This window comes from Perissodus microlepis, chromosome 23 (assembly GCF_051167445.1).
Source record: "Perissodus microlepis isolate ML-2025 ecotype Zambia chromosome 23, ASM5116744v1, whole genome shotgun sequence".
NCBI lineage: Eukaryota > Metazoa > Chordata > Actinopteri > Cichliformes > Cichlidae > Perissodus > Perissodus microlepis.
Window position 1 is genome coordinate 7,716,034 of NC_140482.1, and position 14,504 is coordinate 7,730,537.

At 38.7% G+C, this 14,504-nt stretch overlaps 1 protein-coding gene across 2 annotated transcripts in view; it reads right to left on the minus strand.

Moving 5' to 3' along the window:
* LOC146360913 (interleukin-1 receptor accessory protein-like 1-B) overlaps positions 1-14,504 on the minus strand; it is a 334,871-nt gene that overhangs the window by 117,626 nt on the left and 202,741 nt on the right. For both annotated transcript variants that reach the window (XM_084920835.1, XM_084920834.1), the window contains exon 6: positions 2,983-3,057. In XM_084920835.1, coding sequence (XP_084776961.1) covers positions 2,983-3,057 — 75 coding nt within the window. The remainder of the gene's footprint in view (positions 1-2,982; positions 3,058-14,504) is intronic.

The following is a 14,504-nucleotide window of genomic DNA, read 5'->3' on the forward strand; positions in this document are numbered from 1 at the left end:
CATAATAGGTGCCCTTTAAATGCAGCCTGGTACAATTAGCAGTGAAAATGAAGGGCTCAAAATATTCTTTTGATGAAAAATACAGTAAAAGTACAGTTTAGTAAAAACATATCTTTTCTACCTTTATTGCCTGTTCTCAAAGCTATCAGGTAATGGATTTTGCAAACCATCATTATCCACTAAGAAAACTTAATCAGATGAAGAAAACCAGGGAGACTTTTATCCATCATCAATTTAAGGCTACAATGACTTGCACCTATTTTCCCATTGCCACGTTTTACCTCTGCGAGACCGTTTTGTTCATCGCCCATGACAAATTTACTTCAAAGGAAGCCTCCATCGTGACCCATTTTCTCTTCCACCAACAGCCGAGCTTTTGCCCAATAAGGCACAAAGCGGGAATTTTCCCATGAGCCCCCGTGCATCCAAAGCTGGTAAGGCGAACGAAAGGTACCGAGGCGGCCACATGAGGCGGAATTGGAGGCAATCACTTGGAGTGCTGCTAACATAATACACTGAAGATGACACGAAGAGAGATTATGTACTGACTCATTAAAGATGAACAAACACAAGCTGCATCAGTGTTGCACAAAATAACCAAGATAGATGTGATGAGTGTGAATACAATGAAAAGGCATAGGATTGGAGGAGAAAGAAACACAGCGGACACGGCTTTTATACCAAGTGAATCACTTTCTTTTTCATACACAGATGTGATAAATGACTCATCCTTTTCTATCTTCTATCCTTCCTGATAAAAACTCAAGGTCCATTCACAAAAGGGCAAGGAAAGTAAAAAGACCTAATTGAAATATTGCATATTGAACAGTGCTTGGTAGGGACCTCACCAGAACTGATATTTCCAGTAGCTTTCTATACCACAATTCTGAAAACAAGAGGGCACTTTTCCGATACCATGGGTAATATAGGAGGCAATTATACAGAGTGGGATTTTTACTAAGATAATAATAATTGGTGCTAAAAATTAGATATTCATTTGCAAAGCTGTCTATACCAACAATGACATCTTTCCCTCCTCCTCCTGCAGACACAAACTTCACACAGCAGCTACAGACAGACAGGCACACAGTTCCTCTTATCCCTAGCCCCTCCCACCACTAGCAGCTGAACTCTTGAACAGCAGCAGAACAAACTTGCTAAAGCAACTTAAAGACCGACACCCCTGTCTTTGTGAGAAATTTCTAGGGGCCTGTAAATCTCCTGTTTCAGCAACGACGAAACTGTTATCATTAATATTGACCAAGCTGGTGTTAACATTACCATTTAACTATTAGCTCTGGATAGGGGCTAGCAACTATGGCTAGTGTTAACATTATTGTTGGAGCTAGGCAGTCCTGCCCATCTGAAATGATAACGGACAGCGTTAATTTAACAGGCAGAAATGTGTTATGGTCTGTAAGAGCAACTAGACAAAAACAGTGGCCATCAACAACAAACTTAACAACTATTTTATTAGGGGTGGGGGAAAAAATCGATACTGTGTAGTATCGTGATATTTTGTTTGCTAATAATGTATCAATACAGGGACAGCAGAAATCGATATTTTGTTACAAAAAAGGTTTTTGTGCTCTGACTTCAGAGCATGTTGATCCTTTTTCTGAGCAAGAATCCTGACATTCCTTCACTGTCCAAATGTGTTTAACTTTTTTTTGGCAGCAATAAACATGACAGTTTACTTATTTTAATTAAAGACATGTTTTATTTTAATTAAGTTTAAAACTTTTTTATTTAATGTAAAATTATATTTTGTTTTAATTTAATTTCAAATTCTTCAGTTGCTGAATGGGATGCATAGTTTTCATAAATTGCATAGTTCAGAATAGCTATAATTGTACCAGATGGTTGCATTCAGTTAAGTTGGACTAGACTGTAATACAAACCGTTCAGTTTGTCAACAATAAAACTGACTGAAATGAGAGAAAGACTGAGTGTGAGACTTCGATTTTAGATAAAATGAATATTGATAAAGTTTACCTTTATGTACAGAATCTGAATATCGCAAAATATTTAAAAAAAATTGCAATAATATTGTATCGTGCGTTAAGTATTGTGATAATATCGTATCGTGGGATGTATGGTGATTCCCACCTCTATATTTTATCAGCTATGATCATACTGCCAACTCACCAGGAGCACAGGAAATAATCAAGCCTGCAGGTGAATACACTTGCACCAACGAGTGCTGTTCTAATCTTTATGTATTTATTTTTAATAAAATAAAATGAAATTCTAGCACCATAACAACCCTGCTGCTTGGTTTCTTAAAGTTAAACCTGTGCGACACCAAAACAAAAGGGAAACTTATGATACAGGATTTGAAATCAATATAGTTCAATACCTAAAAAATGGCAATGCTGTTCACGCTATTTAAAGGTGTTGTAGAAATGTGTTGTGACAGATAAAATAAATAAAATGCCACTCAGTTTCGATGTTATGGAGTCCCCACAAAAATCTCAGACAAAGCCACAGAAAGGTGATTAAAACCTTAATGTAGAACATGAAAAAAGCTAATTATATTTAACATTAATTGCCAGATAGATACTGAAGAAAAAAGAACAGAGCAAAAGCAAAGTGGCAATACGTAGAAGTAACTCCTCAATAAAAAATATTGTATCCAAGAGAAACAATGTGGTGTATACTCATAGAGGAAGAGCAGAATATCCCCAGCAACAGCAAGGCAACATTTACCAAGTATTACACGATTACACTACAAATTAAGAAACTACCAATGGGGTTGTTACCTATTAACATCTGACTCTAAAACTTTCATCCTACATGGACAAAATAAGCACATCACTCCAAAAAACCAAAGCTAAAGTAAAGTAGAACAGGACCTACTTTGAAGCGCCAACTGGCTAATCTAGAAATCTGAAGCAATGCCATTGTCTAGCGCAAGCTAGCGCGACACTGTATCCTTATAAAACAAGCGATCACTGTAGGGAATGAAATGAGATTTCTTACCTATTGCCATTTCTATGATGTTCATTTGGCTCTCTGAAGGGAAAAGGATTTTTGGCGGCTTGTCTGTCAGGGGAGCTGTGAAAAGACAAACAGAAAGAAAGAGAGAGCGCATTAAATTCCACATCTTTTCTCCTCGGTGGACTGTGGGAGTATGATTTATTCATTAAAGACCACAATAAAAGCGTCCTTTAAATGGGAGCAAACACATGGAAATATATATATTTAAATAGTGCACAGAAGAAGGAGAAGACAGGATGAATTACCCAGACTTAGAATTACCCAGTCAAAGCTTTAAATATCACTGTGCATGCTTTCAAAGCAGAAGCTACTTCAGTATTAATGCCACTCATTCTTTGAGTAAGTCACGATACGGTGCCAACACGGAATACATTACAAACTGTTTTGTATATACAGGGGCTGTGCAGCTACTCAACCATTTCCAAAAACACAGTGTAATGTCAGGTAGAAAAAAAATAATAAATTTGCAGCTGCAGTGGGCACGGGAAGGTCGAGAGCTGCAGGAAGAGATGCTGTCCTTTCAGCTGTGTACAGCTCATAATGACTGCAACACGGGAGTTTCACAAATGCTTACAGTACAGCAACAGCGGTAATATTAAAATTAACCTAAGAAAAACAAAACCGCCCGAGACCAGCAATGAGATATAAATGATCAATATGTCAGCCACGAGCACGTTGCTGATTTAAAAGCCTATCACATTTGACACGAGAACAGCCTTTGGTCCCAACTCCCTTCGAAATGCACCAACTCCAATTAGACAGCTGCTGAGTAACAAAAGACGTGCACTTAGGGGCTCCTCATTATAATGATTCCCTAATTGGTTCTAGTCTTCAAAGTGGCATCGGAGAGGTTTTCTATCTTTGCACGCTTGGAAATACTCAGAGGGTTGAGGCTTTTTTTTCTTTTTCCTTACAAATGAGTTGCGGTTTGACTGCAGCAGCGATCGTTGAGGTGAACCTGGGAAAAATGAGCCTGGGTTTAGAGAGTCGATCGACAAGATGGAGGCGAGTTTTTTTGAAATTTAAACTGAGCTGAAATCCCACGTAATATAATTCATCACAGCGCGAGATGGTATCATAAAATGTGTTATCCCAACAACCGATCCTTCGTGGGCACTCAGATCTTCATTTGGCCTCCGTGTAGAGCAGCAAATAGCAGCTGGGAGCTTTATGATGCAACTCAAAACCCTTTGAAAATGATTTCTCACTGATGCTGCAGGCAAGATTCTGTCTTGACGAGGCCAGTAAAACACATTATAAAAATTATACTATTTTGGTCGAAGTATTTGGCTCGTTTTTCAAGAAAAGGATAGTTTTACATCACCCATTTTAGCAGGTGATGTAACTGGTACTTATATCACTTGGTACATGGAAGTTTCTTATTAGTATCTATAGCTTTGTAACAAATAGTGCTTACACTTTATTTTAAGGAGCTTGTGGTCAACAGTTGTTGCTAATTAGCATCCACAGTGGTAGCGCATTCCTCCTTTGGCTGTCACTATGAAGTACTTATTTGTAATTTCTGCCTTATTCTGTTATTAAGTAACAGATTTTAATTTTATTAAGGCTTAACGTTAGATTGACCCTGACACAGGGGCTGTAGCTGGCAGCTGTCTGCGTCACTACGTGTTTTTCTGTGTAATCTGACAAATAACATGAATTTTATGTGAACAAACTGACCCTTGAATAAGTCTGCACTCTGGTTTTGGTGAGTGAGATTTAACTACTTAATTTCTATTACTTTGGACTAATTAACAGGTCTGTGTTACGCAGCCTTACTGTATATGCTAACACTCTATCAAATGTCATGGTTTTGACATTTTCTATAACACTCACATCTACTTTCTCCATTTGTTTGTTTTCCCTCTAATTTACTACATGTGTTCAGTTAATGACTATTACTATTACCAGATCATCTATAATCTCCTAATGTTAACCTTTACAGCAATCTCTTGTGGTCCTAGTGATTCTTTTCTCTTCCTAGTTTCCATTTCTTTTCCATTTTTTCTTCATGAAAGACTCTGTCAGTTTTATTTCCTACCACATGCTAACCTAGTTTGGATAGCTTCTGTCTGCATGACCAAAGTCTGGATTTAAAGTTTTAGATTTTGGATTGGTCACTGTGTCCAGCACCTGCACAATGATTGATTTTTTTGTCTCAAACTATTACATCAATAAAAAGGAATTAGGAAGTCATTGACCCCAAACTCTACGTGGCTGTGTAGTGTAGTAGCTTGGTCAAACAGAATAGAATAAGTGGCTTATAATGACCAAAAAAGAGATAATGTTCTGTGATGATTCATGCTATTAAGCCATTATTTCTAATAGTGAACATGTGCACATTAATATAAAATGTCAGCAGACCATATGCAGATTTACAGTTGCAGTGAAAGTTACTAAGGTCACTCAAATAATTACAAAATGTTGCCTCCTGTTCTGCCACATCTATGGATTTGTTTGTTTAGGCCTTACTAACACAGGCCCAGAGACCAGTAAGTGAGCTGCTGGTATCCCGCAGCTGTTACGGAAAAATATGTATTCCCTGACCAGTTGATGAGTGGTTGCTGGATGTTGCAGACAGTGGATGAAAAATATTATGAGATACTGCAAAAATATCTTATTGCTTTGGTCACTAGTAGATTGCCGCTGTCGCCACAGTATGTATAGAAGACTCCAACTTGTCTGCAAACACTGGCCAACTAGTTAGCAAGTGGAAACAGAGACAATTTGCCTTCAAAGCAAAAGTTGCCCTTTTCAGGGTAGGACAACTTTTATTTTTGAAGGAAAACAAAAAGTGTTTGCCGCTCTTTTTTAAATTTCACTACCGCTCAGGTGTCAGAGGCAAGTGTCTCCCATGCAAACTATTATTGATTGTAGCAATCTCCTCATGACCTAAGTAATCATAAAACAGTTTGTGATGCAGCACCATCTTTCACATCGATTTCACGTAACCAATACTAGCAAGCTCCAGTAACCACTTGCCAAAAGGTTGGCAATAAACATTTTCCCCTGGTGACCAGATATTGCAAGTGGGTCACTAACTGATCCTCTAAGCCTGTAGTGACTGACGCCTCACAGAGTTTATCGGGTTAAGGTGGGTTGGTTATGAAATGTCTCCTGTGCTGAAGCCTCATAACTTGTTGCCCTATTCATCCATCCCTGCCTCCTCCCTAAGAGGTTTTTTTAGAAAATAAATACACTACTTAGAAAAGCATTTACAAGGATAGTAGATGTTCTTGCCCAGTAAAGTGTGCACTTTCAACAAAAAAGCAAAAATGACTTGATTGACTCATTTTATTTTTTATATAGTCGATTTAATCTGAAGAGGATGGCTGGACTCTCGGGAGAAAAACATTTTGAAAGCATCATTTTAGAAGGAAAAAAAAGGAATAAGAGTTCCAATGTCACAACAACTGACCGACAAAACCATACTGTGGCCTTAAAAAAAGAAAAGCTCATGCAATGAGTAGCAATATGAAAGCAGGAAAATGCCTCGGAGGTCATTAATTACTGTAAAAAAAGGACCGCAGCAAATTATGCCCGTGCCAGGCATATTTCAATACTGTATAAAAAAAATTAAAAAAAATCTCATTACCTTAATTACCTTTTTCTTGATGAAATATGCTTAGATTATTTTGTTTCATTATGACATGAAAAGAGAAGTGAGTTTTTTCCACTCTGATGGTTTGTCTTCTGTAAGACAATGCTGATTCTGAAGAGAGGAGATGGTGCATAGGAATGTATTTATAGAAACACGAAAAGAGAACTGAGCCGAGGATACAAACATCAAACATGGAGCCACAGCTCACTGCATATGCTGTTACTGTAAGGTGCATTTGTTGTGTAACTTCAGTTGTACACTGTAGTTTGTATATTAAAACCAAAACAATACTTTGTCATAATTACTCAAATCTATAAGATCCAATCTAACCCAAAGACCTGTTCTGTTGCACTGCTGCATGAGCAATTTTGTGTCAAATTAATATTGCAAGCACTTCTTCTTTTCAGCTGCTGGAAATTTCATTGGCCGAGCCTTGCATTATGGAGAAGCAATCCTCGCTACTGCCTCCAGTAACACCTGGAGGTAGGAAACCATGATAGCTACTGAAGTTACACAATCGATTGCCAGGATGCGAAAATTGAAAATGTAGCACAGGGTTGGAGGAATCTGAAAGCTTTAAGAGTCCTGCTGGCACCAGCACCAGGAATACCAAAAATGTTTGCCCTGTGGCGTTCATACAGCTGTACACAGCAAAAAAAAGTGCAAGAATTAATTTCTAATCATTAATTTAAAGTCAAGAAAATGTGCTCTCTACAGCCAATTAGCTTCTGAATATGTTTGTTCAAATATTCTCAAGGTCTACATACTTCTGGAAATATCTGCGTATATACTGACTTGGGGTTTTCTAAGTAGGGACCAAGCTCAAAACTTCATTTTATTTGAAAGATCATATCAGGCATCGAATATTACTGTACAGTATTGTGCACCTTGGCCACCACTCTTTTCTTTACATTTGGTTTCCAAGGAATTCAGATGGTCTCGAGGAAACTTTCTCCTGACTTTTTTTGGACACTTGCTTTTCTTCCTTGCACCTGACCATTTTCAGAGGAATATTGTTGTTTTTTGTTTGGTTTCAAAGTCACTTAACACTGAATCATTCATGAATACAAACAGTACCTAACTCAAGGATAAACCAGCGTGTGTCGACAGATACAACCGCTGCAAAAACACTTAGCTTTTTCCATTTCTTTATCTGAATGTATGAAAAATGCAAAATATAACACATTTTGACAGCATGCAGTATATCCTTAATAAAAAACCCAAAAGGTTAGAGGCCTATAAAATTATCTACAAGAGATGAACAGTGTCTGAAAGTAACATCCTTCAGAAATAAGATCCAGCAAAGACCTGACACAGGACCTGAGAGATACACCTTCATTTGACCTACTGTTCACTGAAGCCTCATCGGAAATGGTTTCAGTGGAAGGGTGGCTGTCAAGAAGCCATTTTTAAGGAAGGGAAACGAGGAGAAAAGACTGAGGTGTGTCAGATTACAGACTTATTAACACTTTCATTTTGTATGTAATTTTACCATTTCACTACTTTTTAGCCGAGGAAGTTTCCTTTGACCTTTGCAGCTTTGAACTTCATGATTACTGGGCAAACAGGATTAGTCCACTCAGTCTCAGTTAAAGGGGCATGACACGTTGTTCACTCACTCAACTTGCACTTAAGTGGTTTGACTTTTTTTCTTTTTTTTAAACGCAGAAAAGTCATGCTTAAATACAAATGTGAAGGCTAGTTTTGATTTGCTGTTTGCACCGAACGAGTTCAAGGTGAAATCCCAAACCTGGAAGGCAATCAAAGTGCCGATGTAATTTTTAACAAGCTCAGAGAACACGGGGTTGATTCTTGGCAAAAGCGGAACCATTTCGAAGCTAAAGTTAACAAAGTAGGAGAAGGCTGTTTAACTGTAGTAGAAATACTGCCCTTCACTGAAATCAAGGGCACGCTGCTACTGATATGCTGTTCGTCAGTGGGATCCCAACATGCTGGAAGGCATGCAAACGCGCATTCACACACAGACACACAAAGTTGAGATGCATTAGTGAAGCTGGCTGGTCTTCAAATACAAAACCATAATTCTGTGGTGGGTTATTATGAGTGGGAGTGGGCAGGCTTTTCACCGGGGGGCTAGAAACACATCCAGGCTGACCTGTTTCCCTGCACACAAACAGATATATTATAAGCACATTACACACAGTCGCACACAGCCATCCGTGCACACATCGACACTAAAAAGCTTGATGCTGGCATTAGGTGAGGAGAAAATGGGTAACCCTTCCTTTTACAGTCTCCTAAATACAAAGACTTATCACGTTCATATAAAGTAAATTATAGTGTTTTGTGGGGTAGAAAAAGCAGGTGAGTACAGAAAAACTACACCTGAAACACCCTTTATGGGAGAATATGGCCACAAACTGCACAAAAATAAGTAATTTATTGGAGCATATTATCCAAATGTCTCACATTACAGCACTATGCAAGTCTTAAGCCAAAGAGGAGACTTCATATTTTAAAAGTGGTCTTGAGCAACAGCTCTCCAGGCATTCTGAAGGTCCAGAGAACCAGAGAAATGTTTTTGTTTGTTTGTTTGTTAAACAACTGTACACTGACTTATGGGTTATTTAAGCATAAAAAAGAAACTTAACTTAAGGAATGAACAACCATCTACACATAACACATCATTTGTTCTTGTTTCTTTAGATGAATCTATGAAAAAAGCCAAAAATAACACAGTTTGACAGACTTAAAATAATATTTTCACACCAACAACTGGATTTCCAAAGAGCTATTACTTGAAAACATGTCTGCATGGCACACAGTGTCCTTGCATAATTAGAGGAAACTGGACAAATGGAGGACAAAAGATGAAATGACAGGACTAAAAATCTCTGTCTGAAGTAAAAAAAAAAATCTTACAAAGAACTGACACGGACCTGAGAGATTTATCTGACCCTCCATCTACTGTTTACCAAAGTCTAATTAGAAATAGTCTGATTAGAAGCGAGGACATCAGGCAGAAAGAGTTCAGGCCAAATTACACAAGCACTGGACTGACAATCAGCAGCAACAGGTCTCATGAATGTTTGGTTAAAATCATGATCAATATGTATAAAGGAGGTCAGGTTGTTATGATTCTGGGCTCCATTTCAGCCAGTGGTGTCAGAGATCCTGTCAAAATTGATTTAATAATAAACCCAGAAAGGTATCAACAGATTGGTATCCACCATGCAAAGTGTATCTTAGGTAAAAACTTTTTCAGCATGACAATGTAGTAAAAACATATGAAAACCACACAGTGAACCCTGTCAGTCATGGATCGGCCTCCCCAGAGCTCAGACCTCAACATTATTGAAGCAGTGCAGGATCAACTTGACGGAGAACAAAAGAAAAGGGAGTCGAACATCTAAAGATCTTTGAATGTCCTTCAAGAATCCTGGAGAACTATTTCTGAAGACTACTTAAAGAAATCACAAGAAAACTTGCCAAAGAGAGTTTAGACTGTGTTGAAGAATAAAGGTGGTCATATCAAATATTGACTTTCAAGCTCCTTAGAATTGCTTCAATAAATCTCTGCACTTATTACTCCTTTACCTAGCAAAATACAAAAAATGAGGGGTAGCACTACACCACAATGTGTCAAACTCCAGGCTCGAGGGCCGGTGTCCTGCAGGTTTTAGATGTGTCCTTGATCCAACACAGCTTATTCAAATGGCTAAATTACCTCCTCAACATATCTTGAAGTTCTCTAGAGGCCTGGCAATGACCTAATCATTTGATTCAGGTGTGTTGACCCGGGGTGATGTCTAAAACCTGCAGGACACCGGCCCTCAAGGCCTGGAAGTTCGACTTTTGCACAGTAGATTCATAAAATAGACCTTAAAGAGGTGATTTTTAAACAAATATGTTTGTTTGGCTCCTCAAGAGTTGTGGAACAAGCCAAATGCCATCAACCTTGGTTAACTACAGTTGCGCTTGATGGATAACAGAACCATCCAGAATTCTTTTTAAAGAATTGGTTGCCTATTTTCCTAGAAAGCACCCAGTACCTACATATTACTTGCTTATTACCACCGGTAATTACCTAATATACTACAAATTATCATGTATTTATAGGGTATGTTGGGTTACCAAAAAGAAAAAAAAATATGCCTCAGAGGCCTTGTGATCTGCTCTCGCTGTGATCACATGATGATGGATGGAGGGATGAAGTAATGAAACAGAAAAAAAGACCTCGTTCTCTCCCATTAACTCCAGCATCACCTTTCTCCCTCCACCCGTCCATGCGTCGCTCGCTCTATGTCTTTGTAGCTCTGTCTGTCTGTGGTAGTCACTCTCAGTGATGAGAGAGAGGGAAGATGAAATAGTGGGAGAGGAGGAGGGAGGAAGGGAGAGGGTTGTGGTCCTCTGTTCACACCTCATTAAAGACCACTTCAGCAGACATAGATTAAGAGGAGAAGCGTGTATGTGTGTGCATCTGTGTGTGTGTTTGTTTGTTAGCTTGAGATCGTTAAAGAAAAGATGCAGCGCGAATTCCACATGAGAAAATAAATGAAAAAGCAACTTGAGAGCAAAACCTTGTTAGTCACACATGTAGAAAAGAAGAAGAAAAAAAGCTTCCCTATCTTGGAGTCTTTATATATCGTAAGCTCGAAGCCTCTCATGCTTCCTCTCAGGTTTCTTCAGATCAGACACAACTAGACTGATGCAAAGATGGTGCATGGAGGCATTTTTAATGTCGATAACAATCGCTGACTTCAAAAGACAGTAGGGTAATGAAATGCTAATGTATTTATGCATTAAGATATTTTAATTATTGTGAATTATGCTGAGTTTTAATAATTATTAAAACCTGCACACATTTTTGGTAATGATAGGAGTTGCTGGACAGTTTTATTTTTAACCCGCCACTTGACAAGCTGCCAACACTATGATGCTACCATGATAAGAGGAAAAGCAGCTGCGTAAATGCTAAATTGGCCATTTGACTACTAAACCAAATTGAAGCACTTTTTATAACTTAATAGATTAATGACATTAAATGATTTAATTACTGCCAAATCGTCGCTATATTAAAAGATGACAGCAGCAGGCTGAGCGTCAAAGTATGTCCTTTTTTTAAACAGAATCTGACATTTCAAAATCAATGTGTGAACCAGCTCAGCTGACACTGATACATTAGCAGATATGTCATTAAAGTGCAGACTGATGGAATTTAAAGTGTTGGATAGGTTGGCAAGAACGTCTTCAAACTGGACTGAAGCCGAAGGGAACTCTGCAGCACTGGGAGGGAGAATAAATTTGTCAGCAGTTGTCAGCGGCTGTTAAAGCTTTGAAAAGGTAACTGACTACCTCAGGGCAGATGGCATGCATGGTGCGAGATTCTAGACAACCATGAGAGAGAACTCTCCCTAAGTCACTTTGTCAAAAATTATTTATGCTAGTAAATAATATCAAACATGAAAACAGTATTTGCTTGTACACTGCTGGACTTAAACAGTACTTATTGCACATTGGCCACCTTGCTAGGTAGAACTGCTCAAAGCAAATATCTAATCAGCCAATCACATGGCAGCAACTCAACGCACTTAGAGATGTAGACTTGGTCACAACAAACTGTAGAAGTTGAGGTGATTGCACAATAATTTTGAATGTCAAAGCAGGTGGGCTACAGCAGCAGAAGGCCACATCAGGTGCCAATCAATTTTATTTATACAGCACCAAATCACAACAACAGTTACCTCAAGGCGCTTTATATTGTAAGGTAGACCCTAGAATAATACATACAGGGAAAACCCCCAAAATCTAATGACGTCCTGTGAGCAAGCCCTTTGGCGACAGTGGGAAGGAAAAATTCCCTTTTAACAGGAAGAAACCTCCGGCAGAACCGGGCTCAGGGAGGGGCGGAGCCATCTGCAGCGACCTTTTGAGGTGAGAGAAGGAAGACAGGATAAAAGACATGCTGTGAAAGAGAGCCAGAGATTAACAGAAAATAAACGCTATAATTCACATGGGCTCACCAAAGTTAGACAATAGAACATTAACTGGTCTGAGGAGTTGATTTCATTTGCGGTGTTAGGAGGGTAGGGTCAGAATTCGGTATAAACAACAAATAAAAACTGTTCCAGTTACTGCTAGTGGTGTAATGGTGTGGAGCACACTTTGGACTCCTTGACACCAAATGAGTATCATTTAAATCCCATAGACTACATAAGTATTGTTGCTGACCATGTCTGTCCCTTTATGACCACCTTCTGATGGCTGCTTCCAGCAAGACAACACACCATGTCACAAAGCTCCAATATTTAACTGGTTTCTTAAGCATAACCAAAACCAACCCAGTACTAACAAGGTGAATCTAATAAAGTGTCCAGCGTGTGGGAATTTCATTGGCTGTCATCAAGTACTTGGTAGGTTTTATTGTGTAGTTTTCATTTTCATGGATGAATAAACAGGTTAATAGACTAGAAAAGGCTACTGTAAATTCTTATTGTGAGCTCAACTGAAGGAAAGGTGTTTTCATCACCACACAAAAGAACTGCTACAATTTTCCTTCATCACAGAGATTTCACGAAAAGCGCTGACGGTACAAAAATGTGACTCGTCAGATATAGTGTACGGTGCTCAGCGGGAGTGAAGACGGTGCGTTGCCTGTGATGTTGTTGTGTGGGAGTCAGATTATATAGTTCAGGCAAAATGATTTTTTATTTTAACGGGAGGACTTAGCAGCTGTTGCCCTGAAACATCTGGCTCAGGGCTGCAGGTTAAATAGAGCAGAGTCAGGATGACGATTATGTTTAACCGCAACAAGAGGAAAACAAGGAACTATGAATAATATATTAGAACAATTGATCTTCACACCCACAATTTGCAACTTTATGAAAAATAAGTGGCATTATTTTATAGAATTACAAAGCTGTGAATTGAGACTTTCTAACAAAAGCTAAAAGATATCTGCTTCTGTCTTCAATCGAAAACTGTAATTTCAATATCGGAGCAGGAACATTTAGATAGACCTGTGCAGCGTGTGCCCCATCACTCAGCCAGTAGCTGCTAGGACACACTGCACACTTATCCAGTTTATCTTATAATGGCCTGAAGTGGATAAGCAGTAAATGGATGAATTTGTAGGTTTAAAATCGTTTTATTTTGTTTACGACGGGCTATTTGACAGATTGATGAGCAAAAGTGGACAATTTCTGAACTACAATACAATGAACTTTATCGCAATCAGCTTTACAAAAAGTGACAAGGACTGACAAGTTGTACAAATCGATCTGGACTGCAAAATTAGAAATGACAAAAAGTATTGCAGGGAGTGGATATATTAGTGAAGACATCTTTGAATAACATGAGTTGGTAGAATTTAAGGAGTCAGTTTTCTACTGAGACCATGATGATGCCAAATTCTACCTCTCTTTTGCAGCTCTCTACAGTAATCATTTAAATGACCACTGTAGTTGTGGGATCGCTACTAATTGGAAAGTAGGTGGCTTGATCCCCAGCTCGCCTAATCCGCAGGTTGAAATGTCCTTGACCAAGACACCCTGAGCCGCCCCAATGTATCCATCCAGATACGGATATCAGCGAATTAGTTATAAGGAACAGACTATTACTTGCCAAAACTGGTTCTTGAATGGGCTTTTAGTATAATTAATGGCATGCTATGCATCAAATAATTGTACAAAGACCACAACCATGACATGGAGGTCCAGTTTGACGAATTAAATTAGTTTCGACTTAGGGTTAGCCTAATCTCTACTGGCCAGGGTCTAGTCTAACTCTAACCCCAAAGCTTAGCAGATAATGACAACCTAAAGCTGTCTGTATAGTTAGTAATGCCCCTTGTAATACAATGGCTAAGCCTCAATAAAAATAGCTAACAGTATCTGTGAGTACCTGAACTGAGGTATCCATTGAGTTGTTGTTAACTGCACCC